The sequence below is a fragment of the Mus musculus genome, chromosome 3 (genome assembly GCF_000001635.26).
Source record: "Mus musculus strain C57BL/6J chromosome 3, GRCm38.p6 C57BL/6J".
Lineage (NCBI taxonomy): Eukaryota > Metazoa > Chordata > Mammalia > Rodentia > Muridae > Mus > Mus musculus.
Window position 1 is genome coordinate 98,841,320 of NC_000069.6, and position 20,043 is coordinate 98,861,362.

The 20,043-nt window shown below is 41.5% G+C and overlaps 1 protein-coding gene across 3 annotated transcripts; it reads right to left on the reverse strand.

Annotated features, from left to right (window-relative positions):
• Window positions 1-1,036: 1,036 nt before the first annotated feature.
• On the reverse strand, window positions 1,037-18,475 carry Hsd3b1 (hydroxy-delta-5-steroid dehydrogenase, 3 beta- and steroid delta-isomerase 1). Of its 3 annotated transcripts, XM_006501036.3 has the most exons (6): window positions 18,353-18,470; window positions 16,833-17,022; window positions 16,501-16,707; window positions 14,675-14,839; window positions 11,224-12,044; window positions 1,037-1,182 (listed from the first exon to the last, which is right to left on the reverse strand). In XM_006501036.3, exons 3-5 carry the CDS (start codon window positions 16,643-16,645, stop codon window positions 11,233-11,235), a joined length of 1,122 nt encoding a protein of 373 aa, XP_006501099.1. In that variant the 5' UTR covers window positions 16,646-16,707; window positions 16,833-17,022; window positions 18,353-18,470; the 3' UTR covers window positions 1,037-1,182; window positions 11,224-11,232. The 3 variants fall into 3 exon arrangements, with proteins under 3 accessions (XP_006501099.1, NP_032319.1, NP_001291729.1); NM_008293.4 differs by lacking the exon at window positions 1,037-1,182 and having other exon boundaries at window positions 10,875-12,044; window positions 18,353-18,475; NM_001304800.1 differs by lacking the exons at window positions 1,037-1,182; window positions 16,833-17,022 and having other exon boundaries at window positions 10,875-12,044; window positions 18,353-18,475.
• Between the last annotated feature and the right edge of the window lie 1,568 nt (window positions 18,476-20,043).

Sequence of the window (20,043 nt, forward strand, 5' to 3'; positions counted from 1 at the left end):
TTGTGTGTAAGTCTAGGTAGGCAGAAAGAAGCTAACAGAGCTGGAGCTCTTCCAAGAAGGAGCAACCCACTCTTCAGGCTTGCTGACCCTCTTACAAGCAAGTTCAGGCTGCAAGGTTTAGTGGGATGACAGAGCTTTATCTTGAGTCTCTCTCTGGTAAGGTAGACAACTTTCCACCACTCAGTCAGGGAGATGAAGAGGAAGACTCATAACCTATGACACACCAATTAGAGTCTTTGCTTCTTGTTTGGGGGATGTAAAATGAGCTAATCTATGTCAATCACCCAGTTCCTGCTCACAGCAACAGGGCCCCAGAACACTGCACAACTGACACCATGATAGGGATACCACACAGGCCATAAAACTCAGCACTCAAAGAGAACCACCTGCCAAAATTAAGACAAAGACCTTGTTTTTGGCAGTCCATACAGGTTTGTAAAGCCTCAAAATCTTTTAGTGTTGCTTTTTACCTTCTGTTGTTCTACATTTGTCTGTTTTTGTTAACTGAAGTATGTCAACCTAGAACATAAATTTTGTGCTTAAACCTTACTCTGAGAAAGGCTCAGTGCTACACTGGGGTCCTGAGCACCTAGTGTATCTGGCAGTCAGATAATAAAATCATATTTATTGGCTTAACCACACATTTGAGTAGTCTTCTCTCACAAGCACCAGATAACACACACTTCTACATGATTAAGGCCAATCTCAGATTGCTACTTCCTCTGAGCGAACTCTACTTCAGTGTTTGATTTGTGAACTGACAAGGCCTGGGTATGGAAGGGAAATCATAGCAGTGCCCAAGAATAGAAAGATGCTGAATCCATTTAAGACATTATAATATTTATTGCTGTTTCTTTCTCACTTCAGAAAGCAATGGGATTTTGCCAAAGGCAGGATATGCTCTAGGACTTGAAGGGGAAAAGAAAATCAGTACTAAGTTCTAAGTGACAGGAAATTGAAATTGCCAAAATCTTTGGTCACAGCAACTGAGACTCAGCTGCATGTGTCTCTGAGCAGGGGCTTCAGGAAGAAAGCTTGTGAGTGGGTTAGTGACTGGCAAGGCTTCTGGTGACTTGAGAAAGATACCAAGTTGGTCTCTGTGTCTACAGGAGGCAGCAGGACCTGGCTTGTGCCTCTGTACTTGCTACAGGACCTTATAACTCCCAGAGCCATGTACCTGCCCTTTTTCTATCACTGACACTTCATAGGTACACACCCAAGAGTGAGCATTTTTCTGTGCTTCCTATTCTTCCAGTGGATCTGCCATAGATCCTTAGCATTCACATGGCTTCTAATATCACCTGTAACACGAGTTCCAGGCATCTGATACCCTGTTCTGGTCCCATAGGCACCCATCACATCACACACACACACACACAGACATTCATGTGAAGACAAAATGGAAGTAAAATGATATTTTACAGAAGTATTGAGACTGAGGGCCATGCTATCAGAAAGTGTGTGAGCACAGCAAATGTTTCAAAGCAGGAGACCCCACTACCTCTTCTTTCATTATCATTTTCCTATGGGCTCCATATTTTCCTCAGGTACTGTACCTTTCAGATTGACATCTAGGATGGTCTGCTTGGGTACAAGACCTGAGACATCAATGACAGCAGTAGTGTGGATGACAACAGAGATGCCCTGGCAGGCTCTCCTCAGGCACTGGGCATCCAGAATGTCTCCTTCCAACACTGTCACCTTGGTCTTTGTCTGCAGCTCTGTGGACACAAAGCAGGTCCCTGGGAAACTTTCTGCATGGGACGAATATTTCCTGACACATGTGTCAGTTACCTAGGCCTTCAAGGGCAGTCATGGTAAGAAGACAATAAGGAGGAGGCCTTTCTTCTGAAAGAAGCATAAACACTCAAAAATCAGAATGTAGCAGTTATCAGGAATGAGGAAGCACCAATATCCACCATATCCCTTTGTACAAAATGCATCTGAGCAGTAAGACGCCATTTCTGCTTTATACACAAACAGATTTATGGGAAATTCCTACATTCACTAAAGCAACTGGAGGAGTGGTGGCACAGATATGTAAGGAGGGAGAATAGGACTCAATTGATAGGGAATGGGGAAATCATGTGTGGATTTGAAGGAGAAACAGGGTGATGGAGTTCTGTCTTGGGAAGCTATAATATCAATCCGAGATTACAAACTGTGAAGGCATTGGGGAAATCTGAGCAAGGAACATGCTAACAAGCTTGTGTTCTATGAACTTCCAGTGAGGAGGATTCAGAAGAGGGAGACACAAAGATGGACATTCAGCCCTGCCCCTGATAGGTCTTGATACTTGGGTCTGTGCTGAGAACAAATGAAGAGTTAGCTGAATTACAGACAGGGAAACAGATCCTCTGTGAGAGAACTATCTTTCAGCATACAGCAGCTATCAGAAGCATCCACTGATGCTGCATATGTCACCCCTTAAGAGACCCATGTTGCAGACAGGAAGCTGGGGCAGGCAATGCATAAGTATATTTAGCTTCTATGGAATCCATAGCATTGGTAATCACATAGTCAGAAAAGTTATCTCACAAAAGGAGCATTATGACACAGCCCCAAAAGTTCCTGGCACTGTCCTCATAGTGAAACATTTTCTAAGGTCCCTGAAGGCTTAATTAGAGGGTGTGAAGATATTGCTGCTAAGAAGCTGCACTGTCATTCCAGAGCTTGCTCCTGCCTCAGGAGCAGCAATGTCAGCAAAGAAGAATGCCAGGCTCCAGAAAGGTCTTCTGTCATTTCCTTTGTGAAGATGAAGGTCAGAGGGGAATGACCTCAGAGAAAGGAGAAGTGTCTGTGGCCCTCCCCTGACTCAGCTCACTAAAATGCTCAGTGTATGTTGTCTCAGTTTCTCACTCTTTGCCCCTCTCTGTCTCTCTTTCACTCACTGATTTCACTCTTTATTTCAGTTCCATGGGGGAGAATGTTCAATGATTTTCCTCTGATAAAACACCCAAGAAAAGGAACAAGCAATAGTACTTCCTCTTTTTTCTTTCTGTTCTCTTTCTCTTTCTCTTTTTCTCTTTTTCTCTTTTTCTCTTTTTCTCTCTTTTTCTCTCTTTTTCTCTCTTTTTCTCTCTTTTTCTCTCTTTTTCTCTCTTTTTCTCTCTTTTTCTCTCTTTTTCTCTCTTTTTCTCTCTTTTTCTCTCTTTTTCTCTCTTTTTCTCTTTCTCTCTTTTTCTCTCTTTTTCTCTCTTTCTCTCTCTTTCTCTCTTTTTCTCTCTTTCTCTTTTTCTTTCTCTTTCTCTTCTTTTTCTTTTTTTGTATAGTTCTTTTTCTACTTGGTTGTTTTTAACCCTGAGTTTGACTCTTTCCTTCCATCTGCTCCTATTGGGTATATTTGCTTCTTTTTGTTCTAGAACTCTCAGGTGTGCTGTTATGCTGCTAGTGTATAATCTCTCCAGTTTCTTTCTGAAGGCACTCAGAGCTACGAGTTTTCTTCTTAATGCTGCTTTCCTTGTATCCCCTTAGTTTTTGTATGTTGTGCCTTCATTTTCATTAAATTCTAATTGTCTTTAATTAATTTATTTATTTCTACATTTCTCAAGTTATCATTGAGAAGAGCATTGTTCTTCCATATACATGTGGGCTTTTTGTTGTATTTGTTGTTATTGAAGACAAGCCTTAGTCAATGGTGATCTGATACGGATTGTTTCAATTTTCTTGTACATGTTGAAGCCTGTTTTGTGACCAGTTACATGGTCAGTTTTGGAAAAGGTACCATGAGGTGCTGAGAAGAAGGTATATTCTTTTGGTCCATAACTTCTGTTAGTTTTACTGTGTCTCTGTTGAGTTTCTGTTTCCATGATCTGCCCATTGCTGAGAGTGGGGTGTTGTGTGAGGTGCAATGTGTGCTTTGAGCTTTAGTGAAGTTTCTTTTATGAATGTTGGTGCCCTTGCATTTGGCGCATGGATGTTCAGAATTGAGAGTTCATCTTGGTAGATTTTTTCTTTGATGAGTGTGAAGTGTCCTTTTTTCATCCTTTTTTGATAACTTTTGGTTGAAAGTAGATTTTATTCGATATAAAATGGCTACTCCAGCTTGTTTCCTGGGACCTTTTGCTTGGAAAAAAAATGTCCAGCCTTTTACTTTGAAGTAGTTTCTGTCTTTGTCACTGAGGTGGGTTTCCTGTATGCAGCAAAATGTTGGGTCCTATTTATATATCCAGTCTGTTATTCTATGTGTTTTTACTGGGGAAATGAACCCATTGATGTTAAAAGATATTAAAGAAAATTGTTTATTGCTTCCTGTTATTTTTGTTGTTAGAGGTGCAATTATCTTTCTGTGGCTATATTCCTTTTGGTTTGTTGAAAAAAAAAAGATTACTATCTTTCTTTTTTGGAGTGTAGTTTCCCTCCTTGTGTGGGAGATTTACATCTAATGTCCTTTGTAGGGCTATATTTGTGGAAAGACATTGTGTAAATTTGGTTTTATCATGGAATATCTTGCTCTCTTTATCTATGTTGGCTGAGAGTTAATAGTAGCCTGGGCTGGCATTTGTGTACTCTTAGGATCTGTATGGCATCTGCCCAGGATCTTCTGACTTTTAGAGTCTCTGGTGTAATTCTGATAGGTCTGGCTTTATATGCTATTTAACCTTTTTCCCTTACTGCTTTTAAAATTAATTTTTCTTTTGTCTATTTGGTATTTGGATTATTATGTGACAGAAGGACTTACTTTTCTGGTACAGTCTACTTGGAGTTCTGAAGGCTTCTTGAATGTTCATGGGCATCTCTTTCTTTTTTGTTTTTGTTGTTATTTTTATTTAAATATTTTTTCTATATCACAAAATTAGATAGCCACAATGCAAACAACAACGTTCATCGTTACACTGATGGCAGCGAATTCTCTGGATATTCCCAATGTCCAAAAGGCATAAAGGAGGGAAAAGGTACTCAGAACAAATCCAAATGATGTTGGGAGAGACATCACCTGCCATTTCTTTTTCTTCTAATCATCAGTTGCAGATGGCTTTTGGAAGAATCAAAGACAAATTGATTTCAGAAAACTCTTTATACCAATTCTAGCACCTTAATTGTATCCTGGCTCTTAGCAGCAATCAGCACATTAGACTACCAGTCTGATAATGCCCACCAACACAAAGCACTTACAAATTCATTCATGTCATTACCTTTCCAATCTTTGTTTAATACACTCTTAACTGTATCAAACATAAAAGAATGAAGAAGCATACATGACAAAATGTGGCCACAGCCTTTGTTACAAGTGTACTCATCAGATTTCAGAGGACAATAATAGATGTCCCAAGCATAATTATGTTGTGGACAGTATTGACCATCTCTATCCTAATTTCCTGGTGAATGAACGCATTATTAAACAGAAGCAAAGATTTGAGAAAAAGAGGTTCAAATTGGACCACTCAGTGATTAGCACCAATGGACACAGATGGTAAATATTTCCATCTCTTTCTTTAGGTTAGGGAATTTTTTTTTCCATTTCTTATTAGGTATTTAGCTCCTTTACATTTCCAATGCTATACCAAAAGTCCCCCATACCCACCCACCCCCACTCCCCTACCCACCCACTCCCCCTTTTTGGCCCTGGCGTTCCCCTGTACTGGGGCATATAAAGTTTGTGTGTCCAATGGGCCTCTCTTTTCAGTGATGGCCGACTAGGCCATCTTTTGATACATATGCAGTTAGAGTCAAGAGCTCTGGTTAGTTCATAATGTTTTTCACCTATAGGGTTGCAGATCCCTTTAGCTTCTTGGGTACTTTCTCTAGCTCCTCCATTGGGAGCCCTGTGATCCATCCATTAGCTGACTGTGAGCATCCACTTCTGTGTTTGCTAGGCCCTGGCATAGTCTCACAAGAGACAGCTACATCTGGGTCCTTTTGATAAAATCTTGCTAGTATATGCAATGGTGTCAGCGTTTGGATGCTGATTATGGGGTGGATCCCTGGATATGACAGTCTCTACATGGTCCATCCTTTCATCTGAGCTCCAAACTTTGTCTTTGTAACTCCTTCCATGGGTGTTTTGTTCCCAATTCTAAGGAGGGGCATAGTGTCCACACTTCAGTCTTCATTCTTCTTGAGTTTCATGTGTTTAGCAAATTGTATCTTATATCTTGGGTATCCTAGGTTTGGGGCTAATCTTCTGTAATTTTATTGAAGATATTTACTGGTCCTTCAAATTGGGAATCTATGCTCTCTTCTGTACCCATTATCCTTAGGTTTGGTCTTCTCATTGTGTCCTGGATTTCCTGAAAGTTTTGGACTAGGAGCTTTTTTTGCCTTTTGCCTTTTCCTTGAGTCAATATTTTCTATGGTATTTTCTGCCCCTGAGATTCTCTCTTCTATCTCTTGTATTCTGTTGATGATGCTTGCATCTATGACTCCTGATCACATTCCCAGGTTTTCTATCTTCTGGATTTTATCCCTTTGTGAATTATCTATTGTTTCTATTTCCATTTTGAGATCCTCAATGGATTTGTTGAATCACTCTACCTGTTTGACTGTGCTTTCCTGTAATTCTTTAAGTATTTTTGTGTTTCTTCTTTAAGGACTTCTACCTGATTACCTGTGTTCTCCTGTATTTCTAAAATGGAGTTATTTATGTCCTTAATGTCCTCTATCATCATCATGAGATGTGATTTTAAATCCAAATCTTGCTTTTGGGGTGTTTTGCAGTATCCAGGTCTTGCTATAGTGGGTTAAGTGGGTTCTGATGATGCCAATTAGCCTTGGGTTCTGGTGCTTATGTTCTTATATGTGCCTCTCATCAGTTGGTTATCTCTGGTGTTAGTTGATCTTGCTGTCTCTGACTGGAGCCTGTCCCTCCTATGAGCCTGTGAACTTAGGTGTGTCAGCACTCCTGGGAGACCAGCTCCCTCAGGGCAGGATTTGGGTACAGAGAAATGTGCCAAAGAGTTAACTCCAGGGCACAGATGGAGAAATATCCTGTACACAGTTGCTTCAGGTTCCTGTGCCCTGTGGTCTCATGGAAGATCCCTCTTTAGCCAGTTATTGGAGCAGAAGTTTTGGTCTCTCCTGTTAATTTAGGAGTGACATCTCTCCTGGAAGACCAGCTCTCTCCTAGTGGAATTAAGGTTCAAAGAGCTGTGTCACAGGGTTAACTCTGAGGCTCAGATGGAGACTAAAAGGATCCTGTCCCCAGATTCTTGGCCTCATATTTTCTTAACAGTATTAATTAACTGTTATAAAAGAATTAAGCCTTGTTTATAACAGGGTCTTCAGGAACTGTCTTTGTTTAAAAGGTTCTCTCCATTTGGAACCACGAGGTAACTGGAATCAGAATAAAAGTATTTATTTCTACACTGCTTTTATCTCTTTGATTTGGAACTAAGTTATTTTCCCAGCACACTAGAAAAGAGAAATCAGGGACTAGAGAGATGGGTCAGCAATTAAGAACACTCATTGTTCTGGCAGAGAAACCAAGTTACATTTATAATACTCACATGGCATCCTACAATTGTGAGAGAGCCAAAGATCCTTTTACTCACAAGTGAGCACTAGAGAAATGTCAAACACATAGACTTTTCTCTTCAAAGTTAAAGATGTAGTTAGTTAGGGTTTTGCTGCTGTGAACAGACACCATTATCAAGGCAACTCTTAAAAGGACAACATTTAATTGGGGCTGGCTTAAATGTTCAGATGTTCAGTACCCTATCATCAAGGCAAGAACATGGCTGCATCCAAGGCAGGCATGGTGCAGACAGAGTTGAGAGTTCTTTGTCTTCATCTGGATTCTGCTAGTGGAAGATTGTCTTCCAGGAAGCTAGGATGAGGGTATTACCTACAGTGACACACCTATTCCAACAGGACCACACCCTCTAGTAGTGCCACTTCCTGGAACAAACATATACAAACTATTACAGATGTATAACCTGTTTTCTGCCTGAAAGGCTGGGAAAGGATACAATTAATAGCCTGGTGACCTTTGTGTCGCTGAGACCATAACAGATCCTCCTCAAAAACCTATCATGAGCCTGTCAGTCTCTATAATCTATCTTTATGGGATATGTCATTTGTTCATTAGAAAGAGTTTCTTTGTACTCATGCCTTAATCCTTATTGTGCACATAGGATTGAGTTATTTATCACATTTATCACCAGGAGTGTTTTCACTGAATTGTACTGTGCTTAAATATGCCAAAGGAGATACTGCAATTGATTCCACAGAGATACGTTCTACAATTCAGAAAATGAGCAAATCCATGAAAATATTTAGGTCTCACTGCTTTTGTTTAAAAACCCATGTGCATTGACATTATGTGATTATTAATTTATAATGCTATAGGTTATTGCATTGATACATTCATTGTTACATAGTTACTTTAGAATTGTTATATTAATGGCTACATCTCTTATGCCATTTCAGGTATTGTCTTTATGACTGCATATTACTTTGCCCAAACTTGTTTTGTTTGTTTTGTTGTTGTTGTTGTTGTTGTTGTTGTTGCCGCCTCAGGATCAACCACATTCCCATACGGGTCTTTATAACCTCCAATACATCTACCTGCATCATTTCCCCTCCCATTTAAACTGTGAAATCCCACCCATTTATCACTGTGTAGCTAAATGACAAAGGCCTTTAAGTCTTTGTCCAGACAAGATATTGCTTCTAGACTTTACCTTTATCAACCATTACACACCTTTCTGTCTACAGTATTACTAGATCTCATGTTTTATCTCTTAGCTAGACCATGAATTAGGAGCAGAGACAGAACGGCAGGCCAGAGTTAAATGATTAGCATAAAGATAGGATTATTAGTTTGTACACTTAATTACCATCCAGTTGACATATTCAAATATTATCTTCATCCAACTGTAAACATGCCGAAGGCTAAGATATACTAAAATGAATCCTTGGGATAAAGCACCAAGAAAGAACAAATGTGCCCCATTTTATCCAGAAAGATGATTTCACATTTACCCTCTTCCTTGAGCTTTTCTCACTCTGCTCCCCAAAGCTTACACTCCAATATTTAGAGATCCAATATCAATTATCAACATATTTGGTATCCTGATGCTCTCTCACGGGTGGCCTTTTAAACAGAATGTCCTGTGCTAGGTCCCTAGTGACCACGCTTGTCTATTGATCAGTTCTATCTGCCCTTTGGACACCCCATGCTTCTCCGAAAAACCCAGCTTAAGTCTTGTCATGCTTCATTATTTGCCTTGGCTCTCTTCCCTCCCCCACCTGAACACTGACACTGTACACCGTTCTCAGGTTGCCCTCCCTGCATGGGCGCACTTGGCTCTCCTTTCCAAGTTTCTTCTCTTGTAGTAATATTTCACAGACACATTCTGCTAAGCTCCAATGTCTTCAATCATAGGTACACACCCAAGAGTGAGCATTTTTCTGTGCTTTCCTTATTCCATAACCACAGATTGCATAATCAAGAAGAAAAAGAGGAGGCTCACAGTCTTAGGCTGCTGCCAATCTTTCTGTACCTTACTGTGCCTTATGGTGGTTTACTTGCATTGTTCAGGACTATCTACCTAAAGTAAGGACTACTGTTACCTAATATAGCATTGTGTTACTTCTGTCATCATTAAATAGATGATGATCTGTTGATTGCTGGTTAAGAGCTGTTTTCACTTTTAGTTTACTACACATTTCCTGAATGGTTTCCTGGCCTCAGGGATATTGAAAAGATTAAGGGGAGAACTGGAAGGAAATAAAGGGCACAATGTCAGAGGATGCCACGCAGAAATAACCTGTAAAGGTAGACAATGTAAGGACTGACAACATCAGGAGATGGGGATAAGTCTTCCAGATTCTAGGCTTAGGGGAAACAAGTATGTGATTGAGCCAGGTCTCTTCCTTCTAACCTTCCAGGAACTTAGGCTTGTCTTTATTGTGTACATTTTAAAGTATAAATAAGGGCTTATTAATTAGCCAATTTGTTACTGATTAAACTACATGTCACAAATATTTCTAGGTATGTTTTTAGAATCTTCCAGGACACTGATATTAGGGGTAGAAGCTGATAGTCTCTCCCTCTCTTGGCTTTCCCTTTCTAGGGACATTTCTTAAGGACTACAGTTTCCTTAAGGTTCTGGTAAGCTGGGTATATATGTCTGGGTAGGTAGGTGGAAGCCAATGGAACTGGAGCTGTCCAAAGGAGTAGCAGTCCACTGTTCATGACTGCTGACCCTATTACAAGCTAGTGCAAACTGCAAGATTTAGTGGGAAGAGAGAGCTTTCCGTTGAGTGTCTATAGTGAAGTGGACAACTTTCCACTATCCAATCAGGAAGGTAGAGAGGAAGACTCATAACATGATGGAGGGATGAGAGTCTTTGTCTGGGGAGTATAAAATGAGCTAATCTATGTCAAACATCCAGTTCATGCTGACAGTGACAGGGTCCTAGACCTTTGCACAACTGACACCATGACAGGAATACCACACAGGACATAAAACTTGGCACTTAGATAGAACCTCCTGCTAAAACTAAGACAAAGGCCTAGTTTTTGGCAGTCCATATATGTTTGGAAAGCCTCAAAATCTATTAGTATTGCTTTTTAGCTTCTGTTGTTCTACATTTGTCTGTTTTTGTTAACTGAAGTATGTCAACCTAGAACATCATTTTGTGCTTAAACCTTACTCTGAGAAAGGCTCAGTATGGCACTGGGGTCCTGAGCACCTAGTGTATCTGGCAGCCAGATAATAAAGACATGTTAATTCGCTTAACCCCATGTTTGAGCAGTCTTCTCTGGTGAGTACCACACAACACCCACTTCTGCATGATTAAGGCCAATCTCAGATTGCTACTTCCTCTGAGTGAACTCTACTTCATTGTTTGATTTGTGAACTGACAAAGCCTGGGTATGGAAGGGAAATCATAGCAGTGCCCAAGAATAGAAAGATGCTGAGTCCAGGTAAGGCATTACAATATTTATTGCTGTTTTTGTTTTGCTTCAGAAAGCAACGGGATTTTACCAAAGGCAAGATATGATTTAGGACTTGAAGGGGGAAATAAAAGCAATACTAAGTTCTAAGTGAAAGTAAATTGTAATTGCTGAAGCCTAAGAACTGAGACTCAGCTATGTTTGTCTCTGAGCAGGGGCTTAGGGAAGCAAGTTTGTGAGTGGGTTAGTGACTGGCAAGGCTTCTGGTGACTTGAGAAAGATACCAAGTTGGTCTCTGTGTCTACAGGAGACAGCAGGACCTGGCTTGTGCCTCTGTACTTGCTACAGGACCTTATAACTCCCAGAGCCATGTACCTGCCCTTTTTCCATCACTGGCACTTTGTGTCCAATATCTCCCTGTGCTGTTCCACTATTGTCCCTATCCACTCTGAGGTTTTCTGCTTTGCTTCCTCCCAGTTGACAAGTGGCTCATAGCCCAGATCTCGCTGAGCTTTCTTGTAAGAAAAAGTGAACGTGCTATTTGACAGTGTGATCAAGTGGCGGTTAAAGAGAGGTCTATACCTGTAGACTGGACGTAGCAGGAAGCTCACAGTTTCCAGCAGGAAGGCAAGCCAGTAGAGCAGGGGCAGAGGAAGGCTCCAGCTGGCATTAGGGCGGAGCCCCCATTCCTTACTCAGGGTGTAATTTAAATCATCATAGCTTTGGTGAGGGGTGTCATCTGAGATGTAGTAGAACTGTCCTTGGATGCTTGTAGACTTCTTGGGGTCTCGAAGGCCCCTGGCTGCCAGAATGTGTGCCCAGGCCACATTTTCCACATATACTGGGTTGGCTATGGAGAATTTGCCAGTAACACACAGAATACCCTTATTTTTGAGGGCCCTAATTATTGCATTAAAAATGAATGGACTTCTCTCCCCATAAATGTACATGGGTCTTAAGGCACAAGTATTCAAAGTGCCACCATTTTTCAGCATGCTCCCATTGGCTGCCAGTACTGCCTTCTCAGCCATCTTTTTGCTGTATGGGTATGGATCAGACCATGTGCTTTCATGATTCTGTTCCTCGTGGCCATTCAGGACGATCTTCTTGTACGAGTTGGGCCCTGCAACATCAACTGAGCTGCAGAAGATGAAGGCTGGCACACTTGCTTGAACACAGGCCTCCAATAGGTTCTGGGTACCTAATCACAGACAACACACTGTCAGTGTCAGTGTTGGAAAATAGAATAAGGAGTTGAGTTGCTTTCCTGTTATTTTTACCCTATTCCCAGTAGCTTTTTTTTTCTATTCCTGAATCCGCATAACTATGCTTTGGGCACATGAGAATAAAAAACAGACAAACCAATAAGCAAAAATGTGATATTTGCTGTCTAGTATCTGAAGCTTCCAGATGTACATCCTTGACAGGTCTTCCTTTCTCTGTCTATGATCTTCAATTCTGGAGAAGAACAAAGGCTTTCTACTACGTACCTTGGCAATATAGCATTAAGAATGAGGATTTGTCATTTCTATCATTCTTTTCTATTGAGCTTGCTAGAGAACTGACAAACAGTATGTGTGTACTGCTGGTCATTCCTGGAAAGCCAGAACACTGTAGACACTGTGCTGACAGCACATCTTGGAGGAAGGAAGGAATGTCCTGGGCAAGGAGTCATTACCATTGTTATCATCCAGTCATTTATTGACATTACAAGTCACTCTTTAACTCGATTTCCTAGAGAAACAGCTTCATTTTTTTTCCAAGTTAAATATATTAGCCAATTAAATGTGGTGTTTGCTTGCTAGTGAGGGCTGAAAGCTATTACTGTGACATGTTTTTCAGTGTGACAATGTTCTAGTAAAGTAATGCCCTAATCACCATCCCTGTCACCTCACATCTCCAGCTGCTGGGATTTACAGCACATAAGCATTATAATTTATGTTCAGGCTAAGAACACCAGGGGTTTTTGGCATCTTCCTGCAGATATGTGTGTATCGGGGCCATGAATGAGATATTAGTAGGGATATTTTAAAGGAGTTCCTAGAAAATCTAAATTGAAAGACAACAATATGGAGCACATATGGATTTTCTTGTGGTTTTCTTGACCCCTCTGGCTCTTACAATCCTTCCTCCCTCTCTTCAGCAGGGTTATCTGAACTCTGCCTAATATTGCTCTGTGGGTCCCTGCATATTTTTCCATCAGTTCCTGGACAAAGCCCTCTAGTGACAATTGTTTTAGACATCAGTCTATGAGTATAATAGAATATCATTACACAGAATTTCATATACACACACACATGCACACACATATAAATGCACCAGTGCTGGTTGGTTCTATGCCTCTTGTGGTTGGTTCTCTCCTAGGTCTCTGGGCCATTTGGTATCTTGTTTCTTTTCCTCAAGGCAGTTTTAGGCTGGACTTCCCCTGGTGACAAGGGGCCTCAAGCTGGAAACTCACAGAATCAATAAACCTTGACTCATAGGAGCTTACTGAGAATGAACCAACAATCATGGAGCCTCCATGTTTCTAACCTAGGCAATCTGTATATTATATTTGTATAGCATTGCCTTTGGGGTGACTCCTAACAGAGACAACAGGGGATGTCTCTGATGTTTCTTCCTGCTTTTGTGATCCTTCTCCTCTTACTGGGGTGCTTCATCCAGCCTTAATGTGAGGGTCTTGTCTAGTCTTAATTCACCTTGATATGCCATGTTTGATTGATATCACTGAAAGACATGCCATTTTGTAAAAGGAAACTTGAGAGGAGTAGATGGGAAAGGATGCAGGAAAGGGGGTGATGGAAGATGTAGGTAGTTGGAAGACGTCAGAGATACTGGAGTTGGTGTGTAATACATGAGAGAATAATTTTTTTAAGAAAGGAACATATACAGGGACGTTGCAGAGAGTATAATGGTGATAAAAAGATTGGTCCTTGGTGGAGAGAGTGAGGATATTATATAGAAATCCCATGTGAATTTACCTGTTTCGTCCTGACTTATATTATGAAGCCATAATGCAGAAAAGGCCACCAAAAAGAGAAAAAGAAAGAGGGCATGGGGAAAATGCTTACCTCATCCAGAGGAGAGCCACCGTGGGCTGAGAAGCTGGCGATAAAGACATGTTAGGGTTAATGACTCCTAAGATAAGAGCATGGGAGGACAAGTGCTGGATCATTCTTCCCAGTATGCTTTTGTGAGACAGCTTTGCTGCAGTATCTGCCAGGGACACCTTGCTTCATGGGGGCAGGGTGGCTCTCACAGAAGTAAGCTAAGGCACACTGGGCTGTCTAATACCTGGATCTGGCCTGGAATTGGGCAGTGGGTAGATGGAAATTAAAGTGTGGGGCTTGGAATTCAGCCTCACTGGTATGAAGGAGACCAGGATGGCGAGTGTGACTTTAACTATTTATTCTCTTACTGCCTCCAGAGACTTGATCATGTTCATCTCCCTTCCCACCCTGTTTTCTCCACTGGAACTATTGAAATTAGGGGAAGGAGAAATGGCAGAAGGCTTAAGAATGCATCCTGTTCTTCCAGTGGATCTGCCTTAGATCCTTAGCCTTCACAAGGCTTCTGATATCACCTGTAACTCGAGTTCCAGGGATCTGATGCCCTGTTTTGGTCCCATAGGAACCCATCACACCACACACACACAGACATTCATGCAGACACAAAGTGAAAATAAAATGACATTTTACAGAAATATTGAGACCGAGGGCCATGCTATCAGAAAGTATGTGAGCACAGCAAATGTTTCAAAGCAGGAGACCCCACCACCTCTTCTTTCATTATCATTTTCCTATGGGCTCCATACTTTCCCAGGTACTGTACCTTTCAGATTGACATCTAGGATGGTCTGCCTGGGAATGACACCTGTGACATCAATGACAGCAGCAGTGTGGATGACAACAGAGATGCCCTGGCAGGCTCTCCTCAGGCACTGGGCATCCAGAATGTCTCCTTCCAACACTGTCACCTTGGTCTTTGTCTGCAGCTCTGTGGACACAAAGCAGGTCCCTGGGAAACTTTCTGCATGGGACGAATATTTCCTGACACATGTGTCAGTTACCTAGGCCTTCAAGGGCAGTCATGGTAAGAAGACAATAAGGAGGAGGCTTTTCTTCTGAAAGAAGCATAAACACTCAAAAATCAGAATGTAGCAGTTATCAGGAATGAGGAAGCACCAATATCCACCACATCCCTTTGTACAAAATGCATCTGAGCAGTAAGACGCCATTTCTGTTTTATACACAAACAGATTTATGGGAAATTCCTACATTCACTAAAGCAACTGGAGGAGTGGTGGCACAGATATGTAAGGAGGGAGAATAGGACTCAGTTGATAGGGAATGGGGAAATCATGTGTGGATTTGAAGGAGAAACAGGGTGATGGAGTTCTGTCTTGGGAAGCTATAATATCAATCCGAGATTACAAACTGTGAAGGCATTGGGGAAATCTGAGCAAGGAACATGCTAACAAGCTTGTGTCCTATGAACTTCCAGTGAGGAGGATTCAGAAGAGGGAGACACAAAGATGGACATTCAGCCCTGCCCCTGATAGGTCTTGACACTTGGGTCTGTGCTGAGAACAAATGAAGAGTTAGCTGAATTACAGACAGGGAAACAGATCCTCTGTGAGAGAACTATCTTTCAGCATACAGCAGGTACCAGAAGCATCCACTGATGCTGCATATGTCACCCCTTAAGAGACCCATGTTGCAGACAGGAAGCTGGGGCAGGGGATGCATAAATATCTTCAGCTTCTATGTAATCCACACAATGTGACTGATAATCCCTTATTCAGATGAATTATCTTACAAAAGAAGCATTGTGACACAGGCAATCTACACCAGTCTCTGGCACTGTCCTCCTAGCTGAACACTGTTTTCTAAGGTCTCTGCAGGGTTATCTTGAGGGTGTGAAGATAATGACACTAAAAACTGCACAGTCATTCCAGAGCTTACTCTTGCCCCAGGGGCAGCAATATCAGCAAAGAAGAATGCTGAGTTCCAGAAAAGTCTTCTGTCATTTCCTCTGTGAAGATGAAGGTCAGAGGGGAATGACGTTGGAGAATGGAGGTGAAGCATCTGTGGCCCTCCCCTGACTCAGCTCCCTAAAATGCTCAGTATATGTTGTCTGACTCAGTTTCTCACTCTTTGCCCCTCTCTGTCTCTCTTTCACTCACTGATTTCACTCTTCAACCTTCAACTCCACGGGGGAGACTGTTGAATGACTTCCCTCTGCCAAACCACACTAGAAAAGGAACAAGCAACCATACCAAGTAGAAAAGACAGAGACCCTCTGCAGAGGCTGCAATCCAGCATCCTTGCTAATGCTGCAGAGCCCTAAACAAGTATATACTGATATTACTTTACAGGAAGAACACAACTGTGAGATTGCCAGATGGGAAGAAAGACAGTGTCTGGAACTCCAGCAGCTGGGTTTGTGGCCACCATCTCTAGATCAGATACAAGACAGACTATAGTCCCACAACTGTGGTGTATTTTACGCTGTGTGATCATGAATCTTCCAGATGTGTTCAAGCATGGAGAAGCCTTAAGTTCCAAGAGGGCTTCCATATTTGCTAGAAAAGATTCCCCCCAATGCTCAGTCAGTACTCCCAACAGTCACACAAATAGAGACTCTGACCCACTTACTGGAGAATTCCTCCTTGGTTTCTGGTCGGAATACTTTGTCCAGAGCTCTGACCTCCTGCAGTTCTTTCTCCTGCACCAACATCTTGATGATCCTCTGGCCCACAAACCCTCCTGCTCCTGTCACCAGGCAGCTCCATCCAGCCATGGTCAACACAGGAAACAGATGACAGTGGGAGCTGGTATGATATAGGGTAACCCTTAGGAGGGCTAGAAAAAAAAGACCCAATGAAAACAGTTTTTCAGAAATCTCTGGGATTCACTCTACCCAATATTTGCTAGCACACTGTGATCACAGCAGCAGCAAGAGGAGCTAAAATAAAATAAAATCTAACCTGTTAAATTGTTAAAAGTCAGATGAGAGTGTCTGGATGCTGATCTCCTCAGCCCTCAGATCAGGACTAGTGTTTTAATCTCTAGTCTGCTGACTTATCATATCTTGACGCATGCCTGCTTCGTGACCATATTTATTCTTTTCTGTGGTCTGTCCTTCCCAGTGATTGATAAACCTTATGTCCTTTATTCCTGCCACAGGATGAAAAGCCAGCTTCAAGGTTACACTGTGATAAAGACTGTTTTGTTTGGACATGTGCACTTCTTACACTATTATTTTCAATGTATAAAGAAGCAATAGATACAACATACTAAAGAAAACCAAACCAAAACAACAACAAAAAGAATTAGAATAACTTTACTAGATTGAACTTAAGTATAATCTTTTGGAATTTTTTACTGGAATTTGAATTTATTTTATGAATACCTACAATGCAACCCAGTAAGCATTTATTGAGATTTCAAACATATAATCTTTTTATTAATAAAAGTATTTTTAAAAATATTTGTATAATTTATAGGCTAAATTTTTCTTTAATATACTTAGCTAAGTAATGAAGTTATACAAATAGTTATAAATGTACAGACTTTATTAGAAAGTACAAGTGCGGGCTGGTGAGATGGCTCAATGGGTAAGAGCACTGACTGCTCTTCCGAAGGTCCTGAGTTCAAATCCCAGCAACCACATGGTGGCTCACAACCATCTGTAATGAGATCTGATGCCCTTTTCTGGTGTGTTGGAAGACAGCTACAGTGTACTTACATATAATAAATAAATCTTAAAAAAAAAGGATTCCTATTGAAAGTACAAGTGCAGTCCTGCTCTCCTGGACAAGCCCCATCTTAACAACTTGAGAGCCATCCCCTGTGAGAAACCTAATGATACTCTCCTATGCTTACAGACAAGAACCTAGCATAACTGTCTCCTGAGAGGCTTCATCCAGCAGCAGTTGGAAACAGATGCAGAGACTCACAGCCAAACATCAGGAGGTGCTGAGGGAGTCATGTGGAAAAGTGGGAGAAGATGTGGGCACCTAGAGGGGTCAAGGACACTACAAGAAGACACACAGAATCAAGTAACGTGGGCCCACAGGGGCTCACAGAGACTGAATCACCAACCAAAAAGCATGCAGGGGCTAGACTTAGGCCCCATACACATGTGAAGCTGATGAGCAGCTTGGACTTCATATTGCAGATATCCAGACCGTTCCCACATGAAGTAGTGACTGTCTCTGACTTTGTTGTCAGCCATTGGATCCCCTTCCCCCCTCTGGACTGCCTGGTCTGGTCTGAATGAAAAAGAATGCACTCAGTCCTGCTGCAACTAGATATCCCAGGGTGGGTGGGTAGCCTGGGGTGGGGTTAGGGGGACAGGGGCTTCCCATTCTGTGAGTGGGGAGAAGGGAAGTGGTAATAGGGGAGGCATTTGTGAGGATGGGACAGGGAGGAGAGGAGGGAAGGAGGCCATGACTGGGATGTAAAGTGAATACAAACAATTAAGGAAAATGAAAAACAAAGATACCTGTGCAGCAGCCGCTCAGTTCAGAATGTAGGAAATGGTCACAACTGAGAGAGCAAAAGCCTCTCAAAAGTCTGAGATGGTGGTGGCTGAAAAGATCAGGGGCAGCTTCAAGGATTACGTAACATTGGAGTTTGATCTTGGTCTGTTTAAATAGCTTGGAGGAAAAACCAACAACAAAGGAATACAGAGAAAAGATCTAGCGTAAATGTGGGGATGTGCTATGTCTGTTTCAAGAATTCTGAGAATCAAGGAGATAATTTTTTTTAACTTGTTGAGTAATCCTTTAGTAAAGACTTAGGTTTTCTATCAGCAAAACAGCCACCAGTTCACAAGATGTCTTGGGGTTCAGTGTGTGAGTTTCAACTGCAAAAACAAACAAACAACAAACAAACAAACAGATAAATCCCCAGGTCCAGTGCTAGACTCTGTCCTGGTGTGAGCTCATCTGGCTGAAACAACACCTCAGCAGGCTTTCTTTTGTCTGTAGCTATAAGTGGGACCAGAACTGTCTACATCCTTGCTTGCAAACTTTGGGAACTTGCAATGATGCAACTTTCATTAAGTATTGCATGTGGATCCCAAGTTTTTCATATTTTCTCATGATACCTTTGCCCTCCAATGGAAACACATCATTAAAAGAAGCAAGTTAGTAGTATCTGCCTTATTATGTGGCCCATGTGACTGATGTCACAAGAGAGAGTGTACCTTTGTCTCACAGTGTCTCTCCTCATGGAGACTAGCTTGAATGGAAGATGATAGGGGAACTTCAGTCCTCAGCTCAGAGGTATCCTGGAACCCCACCATGTGCGACTTAGAACACGGTTTCCTTCTACACTTAAAACAGGCAATTAATGACCACATGCATGAAGATGGCCAGACATCAAGTGTTCAGGGCAGTCATTCCTTGTGGACACTACAGGCAAGCAAGGACACAGAGCATGTGCACTATCCCAGAAAACTCTTTCCTGTCTTTCCATAGAACAGACTACCTACCCCCAATCTACTTTAAAGATGTCTACTTTCTGACTTTATATCTATAAAATTCCATTTTATTCCCATATTCTGACAATTTTTTTCTTCTAAGCTACCTAGGGTTATTGATAAACATTAAGCTTTGTTAGAAAATCCTAAACAATACTTCCTTGTTTCATTTCTTTCTTTTATTTTTATTATTTGCTTCCACGTGTTGATTTTGGACTTAATATCTTGTTTTTCTGGCATCAATGATAAAAGTGTAACTCATTGATTTTTTGCCTTCCTCAGCTGTGATCCCCTCCAGGTGAAGCAGTTTTCTGATGTCCCCAGCAGTCCCTGCCTTTACTTGGGTATTACTACAAGTGTACTTCCTATTCAATGGAAGGGAGGGTTTTCTAAGCTTCATTGTTATTGATGTTTAATTTAGTTGTCATGTGACCACAGCATGATCACTGTATGATTTTAACTGTAATGCTTATTGGAACTGGTTTTATTGGGTGTTTTCTGAAATGGATGGAAATAACTTTAATTTGAACCACCCTCTTTCCATTTTGTAGACATTTCCCCTTCCACCTTGGATCCTGAATCCCAGTGTGTCAACTAATTACTCCCTCTGGGAAGGATGACCCTGTATACTATGTAGCATCTTGCTCACTAGCTAAAGGCCTTTGGTCTTTTTGACGTCTTAAGGTTCCATCTAGGTGAATAGGGCACCT